General features: G+C 39.8%; 1 protein-coding gene across 10 annotated transcripts in view; it reads left to right on the forward strand.

Moving 5' to 3' along the window:
- The window catches only part of LOC121550786 (poly(rC)-binding protein 3), a 232,578-nt gene extending 226,797 nt beyond the window's left edge, over window positions 1-5,781 (forward strand). For 8 of the 10 annotated variants that reach the window (XM_041863155.2, XM_041863162.2, XM_041863146.2 and 5 more), the window contains 2 exons: window positions 3,175-3,344; window positions 4,435-5,781. In XM_041863155.2, the coding sequence (XP_041719089.1) occupies window positions 3,175-3,344; window positions 4,435-4,489 (225 nt within the window). In that variant the 3' untranslated portion in view covers window positions 4,490-5,781. Of the gene's footprint in view, window positions 1-3,174; window positions 3,345-4,365 lie in introns of those variants that run through there. The other 2 variants (XM_041863168.1, XM_041863212.2) reach the window with 2 other exon arrangements.
- Window positions 5,782-15,158: the final 9,377 nt, after the last annotated feature.

Genomic DNA, 15,158 nt, shown 5'->3' on the forward strand with positions numbered 1-15,158 from the left:
TGGGATAATGCTGTTGATGTGAGCCATGACCAGCCTTTCAAAGAACTTCATGGCAACAGACGTCAGTGCTACGGGTCGGTAGTCATTTAGGCAGGTTATCTTAGAGTCCTTGGGCACGGGGACTATGGTGGTCTGCTTGAAACATGTTGGTATTACAGACTCAGTCAGGGACATGTTGAAAATGTCAGTGAAGACACTTGCCAGTTGGTCAGCACATGCTCGGAGTACACGTCCTGGTAATCCGTCTGGCCCTGCGGCCTTGTGAATGTTGAGCTGCTTAAAAGTCTTACTCACATCAGCTACGGAGAGCGTGATCACATAGTCATCCGGAACAGCTGGTGCTCTCATGCATGCTTCAGTGTTGCTTGCCTCGAGCGAGCATAGAAGTGGTTTAGCTTCGTCTGGTAGGCTTGTATCACTGGGCAGCTCGCGGCTGTGCTTCCCTTTGTAGTCTGTAATAGTTTTCAAGCCCTGCCACATCCGACGAGCGTCAGAGCCAGTGTAGTACGATTCAATCTTAGTCCTGTATTGACTCTTTGCCTGTTTGATGGTTCGTCGGAGGGCATAGCGGGATTTCTTATAAGCGTCCGGGTTAGAGTCCCGCTCCTTGAAAGCGGCAGCTCTACCCTTTAGCTCAGTGCAGATGTTTCCTGTAATCCATGGCTTCTGGTTGGGGTATGTACGTACGGTCACTGTGGGGACGACATCATCGATGCACTTATTGATGAAGCCAGTGACTGATGTGGTGTACTCCTCAATGCTGTCTGAAGAATCCCGGAACATGTTCTAGTCTGTGCTGGCAAAACAGTCCTGTAGCTTAGCATCTGCGTCATCTGACCACTTTTTTATTAACCGAGTCACTGGTGCTTCCTGCTTTAGTTTTTGCTTATAAGCAGGAATCAGGAGGATAGAGTTATGGTCAGATTTGCCAAATGGAGGGCGAGGGAGAGCTTTGTATGCGTCTCTGTGTGTGGAGTAAAGGTGGTCCAGAGTTTTTTTTTCCTCTGGTTGCACATTTAACATGCTGGTAGAAATTAGGTAGAACAGATTTAAGTTTCCCTACATTAAAGTCCCCGGCCACTAGGAACGTTGCATCTGGATGAGCGTTTTCCTGTTGATTTATGGCCTTATACAACTCATTCAGTGCAATCTTAATGCCAGCATTGGTTTGTGGTGGTAAATAGACAGCTATGAAAAATATAGATGAAAACTCTCTTGGTAAATAGTGTGGTCTACAGCTTATCATAAGATACTCTACCTCAGGCGAGCAAAACCTTGAGACTTTCTTAGTATTTGATTTTGTGCACCAGCTGTTGAAAGGTGAGAGAGGCCTGTAATATTCATCATAGGTACACGTCAACTATGACAGACAAAATGAGATTTTTTTTCTCCAGAAAATCACATTGTAGGATTTTTTATGATTTTATTTGCAAATTATGGTGGAAAATAAGTATTTGGTCACCTACAAACAAGCAAGATTTCTGGCTCTCACAGACCTGTAACTTCTTCTTTAAGAGGCTCCTCTGTCCTCCACTCGTTACCTGTATTAATGGCACCTGTTTGAACTTGTTATCAGTATAAAAGACACGTGTCCACAACCTCAAACAGTCACACTCCAAACTCCACTATGGCCAAGACCAAAGAGCTGTCAAAGGACACCAGAAACAAAATTGTAGACCTGCACCAGGCTGGAAAGATTGAATCTGCAATAGGTAAGCAGCTTGGTTTGAAGAAATCAACTGTGGGAGCAATTATTAGGAAATGGAAGACATACAAGACCACTGATAATCTCCCTCGATCTGGAGCTCCACGCAAGATCTCACCCCGTGGGGTCAAAATGATCACAAGAACGGTGAGCAAAAATCCCAGAACCACACGGGGGGACCTAGTGAATGACCTGCAGAGAGCTGGGACCAAAGTAACAAAGCCTACCATCAGTAACACACTACGCCGCCAGGGACTCAAATCCTGCAGTGCCAGACGTGTCCCCCTGCTTAAGCCAGTACATGTCCAGGCCCGTCTGAAGTTTGCTAGAGTGCATCCAGAAGAGGATTGGGAGAATGTCATATGGTCAGATGAAACCAAAATATAACTTTTTGGTAAAAACTCAACTCGTCGTGTTTGGAGGACAAAGAATGCTGAGTTGCATCCGAAGAACACCATACCTACTGTGAAGCATGGGGGTGGAAACATCATGCTTTGGGGCTGTTTTTCTGCAAAGGGACCAGGACGACTGATCCATGTAAAGGAAAGAATGAATGGGGCCATGTATCGTGAGATTTTGAGTGAAAACCTCCTTCCATCAGCAAGGGCATTGAAGATGAAACGTGTCTGGGTCTTTCAGCATGACAATGATCCCAAACACACCGCCCGGGCAACGAAGGAGTGGCTTCGTAAGAAGCATTTCAAGGTCCTGGAGTGGCCTAGCCAGTCTCCAGATCTCAACCCCATAGAAAATCTTTGGAGGGAGTTGAAAGTCTGTGTTGCCCAGCGACAGCCCCAAAACATCACTGCTCTAGAGGAGATCTGCATGGAGGAATGGGCCAAAATACCAGCAACAGTGTGTGAAAACCTTGTGAAGACTTACAGAAAACGTTTGACCTGTGTTATTGCCAACAAAGGGTATATAACAAAGTATTGAGAAATGTTTGTTATTGACCAAATACTTATTTTCCACCATAATTTGCAAATACATTCATTAAAAATCCTACAATGTGATTTTCTGGATTTTTTTCTTCTCAATTTGTCTGTCATAGTTGATGTGTACCTATGATGAAAATTACATGCCTCTCTCATCTTTTTAAGTGGGAGAACTTGCACAATTGGTGGCTGACTAAATACTTTTTTTCCCCACTGTAACTTCCCCACAATATTACTTTTACTGTGAAGACAAATAATAGTCAACATAGACATACACAGACTTAAAAAGTATGTCTTGTCACACTATCAACTTTCAATGACATTAAAAATACCTCTTTGAAAAATGAAACAATTCTCAAATTATTTTAAATTAATTTCTTGTAGTTACTGGGTTTCAATGGAACTGACCCTTCAATTAATCAATGATGTCACACTGTTTAATGAGTGAGCTTTTTAAAGCTCAAATCAATGAAAGCCAGCCCAAGGCTTCTGTTCCAGGTTTCCCAGTTAAGAACCGCTGCCATTTCTTCCCAGCTAATAGGCTGCATAATCGGGCGCCAGGGAACCAAAATCAATGAGATCCGACAGATGTCTGGGGCGCAGATCAAAATCGCTAACGCCATGGAGGGCTCGTCGGAGCGCCAGATCACCATTACAGGAACCCCCGCCAACATCAGCCTTGCCCAGTACCTCATCAACGCAAGGTAACCTCTCACCCACCGCCAACATCAGAGCGCTAACACTAATGATGCTAATGCAAACAGTAGGCATTGTTAGCATGAGGCCAAATCAGTGACCTCCCAGTACATTTCTGTGGGAAACGGTTGTCTGTGGAGGAGTCCCTTTGTACAAAGGGACTGTCAAATACCTCCACGGCTATTTCTGGCATCAATATGAGTCATAACATGTAATGACAGATGATGACGGCAGTTAGGTGGCAACGGACCTAACCCAATGACATGTTATATTGAGATTAGTCAGCAATTGCTTCACGTTTAAAATTCACAATTTTGTGTCATCATTGACAAGGATTATATCATTCTTATGATATATCTTTCATGGCAGGCTGCTTTAGGTTAAGTGTCACTGCTCTGGCTACTGACTGAGCCCAGTAGAAAACACATCCAACTCAACACAGATAAGTAACACATTACTTAGACATATCTTCTCTGTGTCAAAATCAAACTCTTTATTTATAGATAAATCAAGTAGGCTATTACTGAGGAGTCCGTCCTTTGGATGCATCCCAAATGGCACTCTACTTCCTATATATTTAGGGAATAGGGTGCCATTTGGGACCGAGACTTTGTCTCAGCACAAAATCCATTAACCTTTAAATTGAAGGGAATCTGACCCTGGTGATGGTTGGTTGCATCTACTCCTGTATTTGCCAGAGGCAGCATAGCCAGCTCTCCTTCTGCTCGCTGTCCTCTAAAACCATACTGATTCATTATAAAAATAAAAAAAATTGCTTTTTGCCATGAAGTTTCAGAAATGTTCATATAACTTATCTTCAAAGTTGAGTCATGGTCATTAGAGCACGGAGGACAAAGGCCAGGTAGTCTGTCCCTGTTTTAGTCCGTTTTCTTCCTTTAGCACCTAATGAACACAACCCTGAAATTAGACAGTGTCAGGGGTACAGTCCCAATCCATATGCTTCAATCCTTACTGATACACACAATTTACAACATGGGGGCTTTGTTATCTGTGACTTCTTTCTTTTAGGGTTTGGTTTGCAGAGAAGCGGTTGGAGAGAGACTAATGGCTATTGCATTCCCACAATTCCACTGACAGGTTCAGGGATGTGGCTGCCATGTGGAATGACCCGTCATCCATGACAACATCCTGAGGCCCAAATCTGGTTCCACTATCAAGAAGCTAACAGCAGCAACTGTCTCCCCAATAACCCCATGTATACTCCCACAGAACTTAATGGCTCCCTGATTCCCTTAGCACTTGACAGTTAAGCTTTAGCAGCTTTGAAGAGGCTAACAAGGCTATTTGTAAAGCAAAGTGAAAAAATGTGACTTGATTTCTGTTCATGTAATGTAAAGAGTTACGTATAGTGTTTCAGCATGCCGAATGCTTAGGATAATTGTTACATTATTTTTTTGTTTAAGTTTGCCGATTAAATCTTGTAGTTCCTTGTCAGGAAAGTAACAACATGTATAAAAAGTGGAAAACAAAACAATATTGCTACTCAGATTGCTACTGAGCAATGCTATTGGCCATGATTCTAGAGTGATGTGATATGTTTGTGAAGAGATATTGCTGTGTCAAATTTGGAATTAAAAGGAAGTGCTTTTTATATAAATAGTAAGCAGGTTTCGGGAGGTTCTCCATTTTGCAGGGAAACTTAAATTATTAAGTCGACAACTTCCATTGTGATAGAAGACTACATTTGAACTCACACTATTCTTAGTTCAAGAGACTTAGATACAGGTTTTTCGATTATGGAAAATCCAGAATTAGCTGGAACATTTTGGATTGGTTTTTATTAAAGTGCATCATAAAATCCATATGCATGACCAATATACAGGAGTAAATGTAACATGGAGACCTAAAAAACAGAATGCTGCAGAGCTTTCACTGTTGTGCGAAAGTGTCCAATCTCTGAATAGTTTTTTTCTCTCTATGTTTTCTCTCTTTTTCCTTCAACCTTCCCTTCTCCCCTCTTCCTTAACTGTTCTAGGCTGACGTCTGAAGTCACTGGAATGTGAACACTAATTTCTACCCATCATTCTTCACTGCATCACATTATCCTTGTGCCAATGGCATTGCACCTTTATTTTTGTTCTCTCTGTATTTATCTGTCCTGCGCCTTTAAGTGATCCTAACTGATTTATCATATGTAAAGTAAACATGATACCCACACTGTTAACTTGATTCTCCTCACCTTCCCTCAACCGACTATTTTCAAAGGACACTTTGACACTCTAGTACCTTCCATGACATTCCTGGCACTTGGCATTATCATGTGTTTCACTGTGAATTCAGTTTATTTCATCCTTTTAAAACACATCTATCGTGTGAATGCTCATAATATATGCAGGGCTTGAGAGAGACTAACCATCCCAGAATCATCCCAAAGTGCAATTTCAAACGCACCAAACTGAAAATAAACTGTCCCAAATTAAAATACTTGTTTGTGTGTAATGTTTTGATTTGCCAACATGGGTCTAGGACCAAGGTAATTCACAATGCTTTAAAAGTAGGCAAATAAGTGTACTACTGAAATAGGCTAGGATGGTCAACTGAGCCAGAAATTCACATTATAATATGTGCCTCTAAAAATACATACATTGGAATAATATCTGAATGTATTTTGCATAAATAATTACATGACAACGTTTTGGGTGATATGTGTACAGTGCCGATTTTAGCATGTAAATCTTGGTGGGGCAAACTACAATATTTTTGGGGGATGCATGCCAGCAAAGCCACTACGCAACACAACACTAAACAATAAATTAATTGCATATAACGGTGACAAACGGTGCCCACAAACTGTTAGGGCCTACATAAAGCTGTCCCAACAGCAGAGCTTTCTTTTCAGCACAACGGAGTGAATCCTTACCACCGCTACACCTGGTTATCAGCGGAGCCTTGTCTGGCAGCGAAACAGTTCATTCAGTCTCATTTACTGCCTTTTGAAAAAACATAGCTGATTTGGCTGACTTGCTTAAACAAATGTGGTTTCTACTGACAATTGAGATGTACAAACTATGGCATAACGGAATGGTGAGCGGATAAGAGGCATTCCATAATTTCGATTAAGACATTAATGAGCGAGCTAGGACGGTCATAGTCAATTTAACTATTTGTACAGCACTTTTGAAATGTATAGTGACAGAATTCAGAACATGGGCCGCTCTTACAGTATTCAGTATTCTCCCTGTACACCAAGTCAGAACCGTAGGATAAATAAAGTGGGCATATAAGCAGACAATGAAAGCTCTTACAGTATTCAATGACATTTCTCTAAAACAGGCTACAGTGGGGAGAACAAGTATTTGATACACTGCCGATTTTGCAGGTTTTCCTACTTACAAAGCATGTAGAGGTCTGTAATTTTTATCATAGGTACACTTCAACTGTGAGAGACGGAATCTAAAACAAAAGTCCAGAAAATCACATTGTATGATTTTTAAGTAATTAATTTGCATTTTTTGTATGACATAAGTATTTGATACATCAGATGGTCATTGGCAAACTTCAGACGGGCCTGGACATGCGCTGGCTTGAGCAGGGGGACCTTGCCTGCGCTGCAGGATTTTAATCCATGACGGCGTAGTGTGTTACTAATGGTTTTCTTTGAAACTGTGGTCCAAGCTCTCTTCAGGTCATTGACCATGTCCTGCCTTGTAGTTCTGGGCTGATCCCTCACCTTCCTCATGATCATTGATGCCCCACGAGGTGAGATCTTGCATGGAGCCCCAGACTGAGGGAGATTGACCGTCATCTTGAACTTCTTCCATTTTCTAATAATTGCGCCAACAGTTGTTGCCTTCTCACCAAGCTGCTTGCCTATTGTCCTGTAGCCCATCCCAGCCTTGTGCAGGTCTACAATTTTATCCCTGATGTCCTTACACAGCTCTCTGGTCTTGGCCATTGTGGAGAGGTTGGAGTCTGTTTGATTGAGTGTGTGGACAGGTGTCTTTTATACAGGTAACGAGTTCAAACAGGTGCAGTTAATACAGGTAATGAGTGGAGAACAGGAGGGCTTCTTAAAGAAAAACTAACAGGTCTGTGAGAGCCGGAATTCTTACTGGTTGGTAGGTGATCAAATACTTATGTCATGCAATAAAATGCAAATGAATTACTTAAAAATCATACAATGTGATTTTCTGGATTTTGTCTCTCACAGTTGAAGTGTACCTATGATAAAAAGTACAGACCTCTACATGCTTTGTAAGTAGGAAAACTTGCAAAATCGGCAGTGTATCAAATACTTGTTCTCCCCACTGTATATGCTACTTCTGCACCACCAAGTCAGAACAGTAGGCTAAGGGGCGTTTTGCTGCACCAGGACAACCCACAGTTGGGGTCAGCTCAACACTGATTGGCTAATTCTTTTCAACAACAACAAATTTACAAGGGAGGTCAAAAGCTTGCTGGCATCAATCAATCAAATGCTATGGTGGCAACATGTTTTGCTCTTTTGGTCCAGACAGCATCACATACATGGGCTACACATACTTAGACAGAGGGGCGCTGTTTCACTCGCTCAAGTGATTTCTCAAGTGAGATTCAGCCACTTGCGAATTGAGGGAAAATTATGAAGACACAGAGAGAGACACATTTTATTTTTATTTTTATTTTTTTTATTGGTCAAATATTTGGAGAAGCCTGGCTTCACTTGTTATCCATGACTACACACCACTGTCTGTCTGTCTGTCTGTCTGTCTGAGTAGCATGTGACATTGCACGGATGTGACATTACTGCATTTGTATTCACATTTTACGCTGAGTATGTAATATATGGGTGACATGAAATGCTGATTATCTGTGATGCCTCACACTGAAGACAATTGCATTATTGTAAAACCTTGTACCTCACTGGGACTAGTCGATGAACAATCCAGTCTGGTACAGAACTATCCATCTCATTTGAAACTTGTCAGAAAAAGATAAGGTTTCATGAGAAAAAAAACTCCTAGATTACTGATTCTGAAAGTAAATACAAAAATGTGTTTTTTAATAATTTTAAACAACTGAGACATTCACAGTTTTTTTCATTATATGTTGTTTATTATTTCTAGCTTGATAATGTTTTTTTGCCAAGAATGTAGGAACATTTTTAGTTTGTTTCTTAGTGTGGCTTAAAGTAATGTGCCTGAACAGGCATATTGTCTATGAACTCGTCTAAGCTTCAAAGCTGCTTCAGATTGATATTGAGTTTGGGAGAATGTGTAAATGAGGGATACAAAGTATAATGAAAGCAGGTACTTCCACACAGTTGTGGTTCCTGAGTTAATTAAGCAATTAACATCACATCATGTATAAAAATGCCCAGTTTCCCATTAGTTTGGCTACCATGGCTAGAAGAAGCGATCTCAGTGACTTTGAAAGAGGGGTCTCAAAGGAGCATAGGGGGTTTAAAGGGTGTGTGTGTGTGTGTGTGTGTGTGTGTGTGTGTGTGTGTGTGTGTGTGTGTGTGTGTGTGTGTGTGTGTGTCTCAGTCACCAGATCTCAACCCAATTGAACAGTTATGGGAGATTCTGGAGCGGTGCCTGAGACCGCCTTTTCCACCACCATCAACAGAACACCAAATTATGGAATTTCTTGTTGAAGAATGGTGTTGCATCCCTCAACTACAGTTCCAGACACTTGTAGAATCTATGCCAAAGCACATTGAAGCTGTTCTGTCGGCTCGTGGTGGCTAAACACCCTACTATGACACTTAATGTTGGTGTTTCCTATATTATGGCAGTTACCAAAACAATGTATAGCTTCCACTGTTACAAATGACTTAGCTGTGTACATCGCCTGCAGCAACAGATGTATATTTATGCGGGAATGCACTGGCATTTGTTTACACATCTTAATTGTTGCACTGCTTTGTCAACCAATTTAGTCAATTCAATAGGATGGTTAGGTTTATCCAAATGCACATCTGATTACAAATGGTATTTGATATTTATGCCATTTCAAAACCTTGAGAAAATACAGTCGAGGCATACTAATGACTTCTTGATGGTTGCCTTTTCGTTTCTGTTTCTCATCTGTGTCCTTCAAAACCATGACATCACAATCTTATGTTCATCCCAGTTGTTGAGTAGCACATGCCATAAGAAATGTAAATTGATCAAAATATTCACCTGCAAGTTGCATCAGATGCATGAGAAACAAATTCCATTCTTTAAAAAAGTATACTCGGTCATAACAGACTTTATATGGGCAAATAAAATTCATAGAATAAAAAGGAAAGCTTTACATCTTCCTAAGTCTGAGGGTGGTTTTAACCTTCCAGACTTGGAATTGTATCAACTCGCTAACCAAGGCTTTTACTTGAGACATATACAGTGGGGAAAAAAGTATTTAGTCAGCCACCAATTGTGCATGTTCTCCCACTTAAAAAGATGAGAGAGGCCTGTAATTTTCATCATAGGTACACGTCAACTATGACAGACAAATTGAGAAAAAAAAAATCCAGAAAATCACATTGTAGGTTTTTTTATGAATTTATTTGCAAATTATGGTGGAAAATAAGTATTTGGTCACTTACAAACAAGCAAGATTTCTGGTTCTCACAGACCTGTAACTTCTTCTTTAAGAGGCTCCTCTGTCCTCCACTCGTTACCTGTATTAATGGCACCTGTTTGAACTTGTTATCAGTATAAAAGACACCTGTCCACAACCCCAAACAGTCACACTCCAAACTCCACTATAACTTTCCACCATATAATTTGCAAATAAATTCATAAAAAATCCTACAATGTGATTTTCTGGAGAAAAAAATATATAATTGAGTATTGAGAAACTTTTGTTATTGACCAAATACTTATTTTCCACCATAATTTGCAAATAAATTCATTAAAAATCCTACAATGTGATTTTCTGGATTTTTTTTTCTCATTTTGTCTGTCATAGTTGACGTGTACCTATGATGAAAATTACAGGCCTCTCTCATCTTTTTAAGTGGGAGAACTTGCACAATTGGTGGCTGACTAAATACTTTTTTCCCCACTGTACATGCAACTTAAAAGTTACATATGACGAAATTTCGATTTGAAATCTTTTGGACATCAGAGCAACCTTGAGGGAATCTTATTTGAGTCAGAAAAGGATGTTCATTCACTATATATACAAAGTATGTTAACACCCCTTCAAATTAGTGGATTTGGCTATTTCAGCCACACCCGTTGCTGACAGGTGTATAAAATCAAGCACAAAGCCATGCAATCTCCATTGACCAACATTGGCAGTAAAATGGCCTTACTGAAGAGCTCAGTGACTTTCACCGTGGCACCGTCATAGGATGCCACCTTTCCAACGCTCCCTCAAAAACCTGTCAGGGGGATAGATTATCTTGGCAAAGGAGAAATGCTCACTAACAGGGATGTAAACAAATTTGTATACAACATTTTAGAGAAATAAGCTTTTAGTGCATATGGAAGATTTCGGGGATCTTTTATTTCAGCTCATGAAACATGGGAGCAACACTTTACATGTTGCGTTTATATTTTTTATATTTTTGTTCGGTGTATATGTATTTATATATATATATATATATATATATATATATATATATATATATATATATATATATATATATATATATATATACTACCAGTCAAAAGTTTGGACACACCAACTCATTCAAAGGTTTTTCTTTATTTGTACTATTTTTTACATTGTAGAGTAATAGTGAAGACATGTAGTAACCAAAATAGTGTTAAACAAATCAAAATATATTTTATACTTAGATTCTTCAAATAGCCACCCTTTGCCTTGATGACAGCTTTGCACACTCTTGGCATTCTCTCAACCAGCTTCACCTGGAATGCTTTTCCAACAGTCTTGAAGGAGTTCCCACATATGCTGAGAACTTGTTGGCTGCTTTTCCTTCACTCTGCGGTCCAACTCATCCCAAACCATCGAAATACGTGATAATTGTTTCAAGGAAGGGACTAAAATAGGTTGCGTGAGAAAAAAAAATGGTTGTCCCATCCCTTTCATGAAACTGGGGTTTTAAAAAACTCTGGGTTACGGGTTGGATAATTTAAATGGTTAATTACAAAAGCAGATCATAAACATTGGCTCAAGAGTCGCATCAGATAATAAGTCCCAAGGAAAATAATTCTGGATTGAATTATTACTAAACGGGGGGATTTCTTATTTTTCTACCATGGGAAATAAATATGATTAGGTAGATGCATGTAAATTGTGGAATGGATTTGAAGAAACAGCGAGGGGAGGGGCTAGAGGCAGCGAGAGTATGGCTTTTGGAGAGTCAGGAAAGACTAAATTAGATAGCTATAATAAATCAGGGAGGCAGAATAGGGGAGGAGGTAAGAGGAAGTGATTTAACTGTAACAAGGAGGGTCATTTGGCCAAAGAGTGTAAGGCCCCGTGTAAATACTGTAACAAAACAGGTCATAACCATCGCGACTGCAGAAATAAAGGAAAGGGCAGTGTCCGGGAAATTACAGTCTATTTTTTGGTTCCAGGGTAAAATGTTTGAAGAAGTGATTTGTGTCGATTAAGAATTGGCTAAAAACACCACGAAGCGATTATTTGAGAGGTACCTATACATTTCTAACAATATATATGTATGAACTTTCTCACCCAAACGTAGACGTACGTCATGGGTGAGAAAGTAGAGAATATTTACATTTGCATTTTTGGTCATTTAGCAGACACTCTTGTCCAGAGCGACTTGCAGGAGCAATTGGGGTTGGGTGCCTTGCTCGTGGGGCACATCGGCAGATTTTTCGCCTGGTGGGCTCGGGGATTGGAACCGGCGACCTCTCGGTTGCTGGCACGGTGCTCTTGGTTACTGGGCTACCTGCCGCCCCATATGAGTTTAAGGTTGTGCCGTTGTTTGATCATGTGATAAGGTTTAATGGGTAATCGGACCATAACTAATGTGGTTATAGAAGTAATGTATAAATAGTAGAGAGCCAATAGAGGGTTCCATTAAACTATTATGTTTTGTTGGGCATTTCAATGGCATAAGGTGAAATCTTTGTGTATGAGTGAATTCAACGGCTGGTATGGGTGGTAACCGGATACTACTGAGTATTTGGTTTGGTGATGTTGAATGGGAGATCTGTAGCGTGGTTTGGGTTAAATAGAAAGTCTCACTTATTCAATAGGGAATGGGTGTAGGGAGAGAGAGTTTTTGTGTTGCTGAATGAGGTGAGAGCTAGTGCGGTTTTCATTTGGTGACGTCACTTGCTCTATGAACTGGAAGTAGTTGCTTTGAAAGAATCATGGTAGAGTGACTGCCGATGTATGTAGAGGGTCCCTGGTTCGAACCCAGGTAGGGACAGTGGCTAAAGATTTCGCATTGGGGCTATGGATCTAGATTACTACGTGTATTAAAAGTTGAATTAGATAGCTTTAGAAGTATTCTAGATAGGTCTATGAAAATAGGTTACAAGTACGAATGACATTATTTCCTAGGAAGGAAGATGATTAGGGCAGGTCCCCGTACCTCCCCCGTTGTGTAGGAAGGAGCGGGGGGGGTGAGAGATAGTTCAAATGATAGGAATGTAATTAAATGTATGCTTAGCAACGATAGCAAGTATTTGTTTTATTAATTAGGGCCTAATCAGAGAGAACAGTTAAAGAAATTGAATAGCGAACTGAAATGGCGATAGAGCTGTGAAAATTATTTAAGTTGAGGACAAAGGAAAATAATTTATGGTTCTAGTTCCCGGGTAAAAGGGTTGTACTTGCTTGACGGTATCGAGCAAAAGGTGGAATGGTTGAATGAAAATCATTTCTTTGACGAAGTCTAATCGTTATTACTTTATTGTATAGGTTGGGTAACACCAGTGGTGTATGAAAATAAGTGGTGAATTCTAAAACGATAATTTGGTTTCGTTACGTGAACAATGGGATATCGTTTTTATTATTAGGATGAGGGATTGAATAAACATTGGTTATAAGTATGAAGTTATTAAACAATAGGTTTATATTTTAAAAACATCAATGCAACAGGTTGCGATGATTAAATATGACATTTACAGGGGCGAAAGGAACAATAGAAGGGGAGACAGATTTTCCTATGGTGTTGGTAAAATAATTGATAATGGATCATTTGAGATGAGATCACATGGAGCAGATTTAGGGGTTCAATAATCATTGTGAGATTAGTTATGAGGAATTAGATTGATTCAAACGATTATTGATGAGTTAGGACTGGGGATATCTGTATCATGTTTTGTGTGTACTTACCATCTTTAGATTACTGATGGTAATTGAAGGTTGACAAAATGTATAACCAGGAGAAAGAGATTAGCTTATCTCATTGGAATGTTGCCCACGGCTAGGGGGAGCAGTAGTGAAGTTAGGCAGTATTTAGGTCGTAAAAGGGAGCTACCAAATTTAGTGGGGCCTGGCTATCTTTGATTGTTGTTTTTCAATTGGGTTTTTCAAAATAAAAAACAACACACCTAGTATGATGTTTATAAAGGGGGTTGTTATGTTGAATTTAGTTTTTTTTTAACAGTTCATAGGTGATGGGTCTTAAAGGAGCACACACAGTGAATTTTATGGAGTTTTTCGGTTTTTGACTGAGTTTGGAGTGTGCATGATTTCTTGTGGGAGTGGATGTCATGAGGACTTGGTGATTTCAGTGGCCTCTGGGCTCTGTTTTGACTTTCTGGTGTTGATTGGTCATCCACACTAGTGGTTCTGGGGGCAGGAGAGGAGGACTTTGGGATGGTTTATTTTATCAAGTTGAGGGTAATTTATAGTGCTGTGAGAAGTGTGAAGAAGATTATAATTTGGTAATAATAGGATTTGAACCATAAAATAACAGAAGAGGGAGAGAGCTTTCCCTGAATGAGGGATACCTGTTGCTAGTCAATTGTACTAATCTTGGATTACTTTTACGGGATAGAAGTAAATTGAGATATTATCAAATGTTGTCATTTACATTTAATTTGTATTATGCTTTAATAAACAACAAGTTGGTATTTGAAACTAAATTAATGCAATGAGCTGCAGTAATCAGAGGAAGGCACAATCTAATGCGAAACAGCTATTGCCTAGATCATTGATTTAGTAATAAGATCAGGAAGATAGTAATGATAGGAAGCTGGATAGGATAATTTAAGATAGGGACTAGCTGTCCAAAAATAGATGAAGAAGGAGGAGTTAAGGAATAAATGCAGAAATACTGTAGAGCTTGGGTACTCCATTATGTACTGCATACTGGTAAATTAAGTGATCTTATCTATGGGAAGGCAATGGCAGCCCATGGTAAAATCATTTGGAACTCTGAGGAGGAAGAACAATTTATGAAGAGAAAAAAGTTGCTCACTTCCCAAACAGTCTTTTCCTACAAAATAGCTTTTCCTACATATAACAGGGATTTTACCCAAATGGTAGAGAGTAAAGAGGGATATATGACATTGGCCGTGATTTAAAGATGGTGATGAGGGAGTTTTTTTAGTGGACTATTAGATATAACTGGGTTAATCACGAACATAGAGTTTTTTAATTCTTTGTTGCTAGGCAGAAGACTTAGGTGACCTAGGGTCGAATTGCTCTTTTACTTAAGTCCTATTGCTGTCCTACGTTATCAGTGAATGAAAGCAGAAAGGAGCCTTTTGCTTCTCTCCTCAAACAGAGAGGAAAAAGCGGCCAGGTTAAGCAGAGTTCAGGCTAAAACCTGTCTCTCCTTTGCTATCTTCTTGATTGATTACAGCATGAAGGGGGGTTTGTGTTAGGTTTGAAAGATTTAAGTATGGACCTGTCATGTCCAACCATCAGTCTTCAGGTCAAGCCCGGGAGAGCCGGGGTAGAACAGAGTTTGAACTAAACATTAGTGTTTTTACAAG

This window comes from Coregonus clupeaformis, chromosome 4, assembly GCF_020615455.1.
Source record: "Coregonus clupeaformis isolate EN_2021a chromosome 4, ASM2061545v1, whole genome shotgun sequence".
In the NCBI taxonomy this organism is placed as follows: Eukaryota; Metazoa; Chordata; class Actinopteri; order Salmoniformes; family Salmonidae; genus Coregonus; species Coregonus clupeaformis.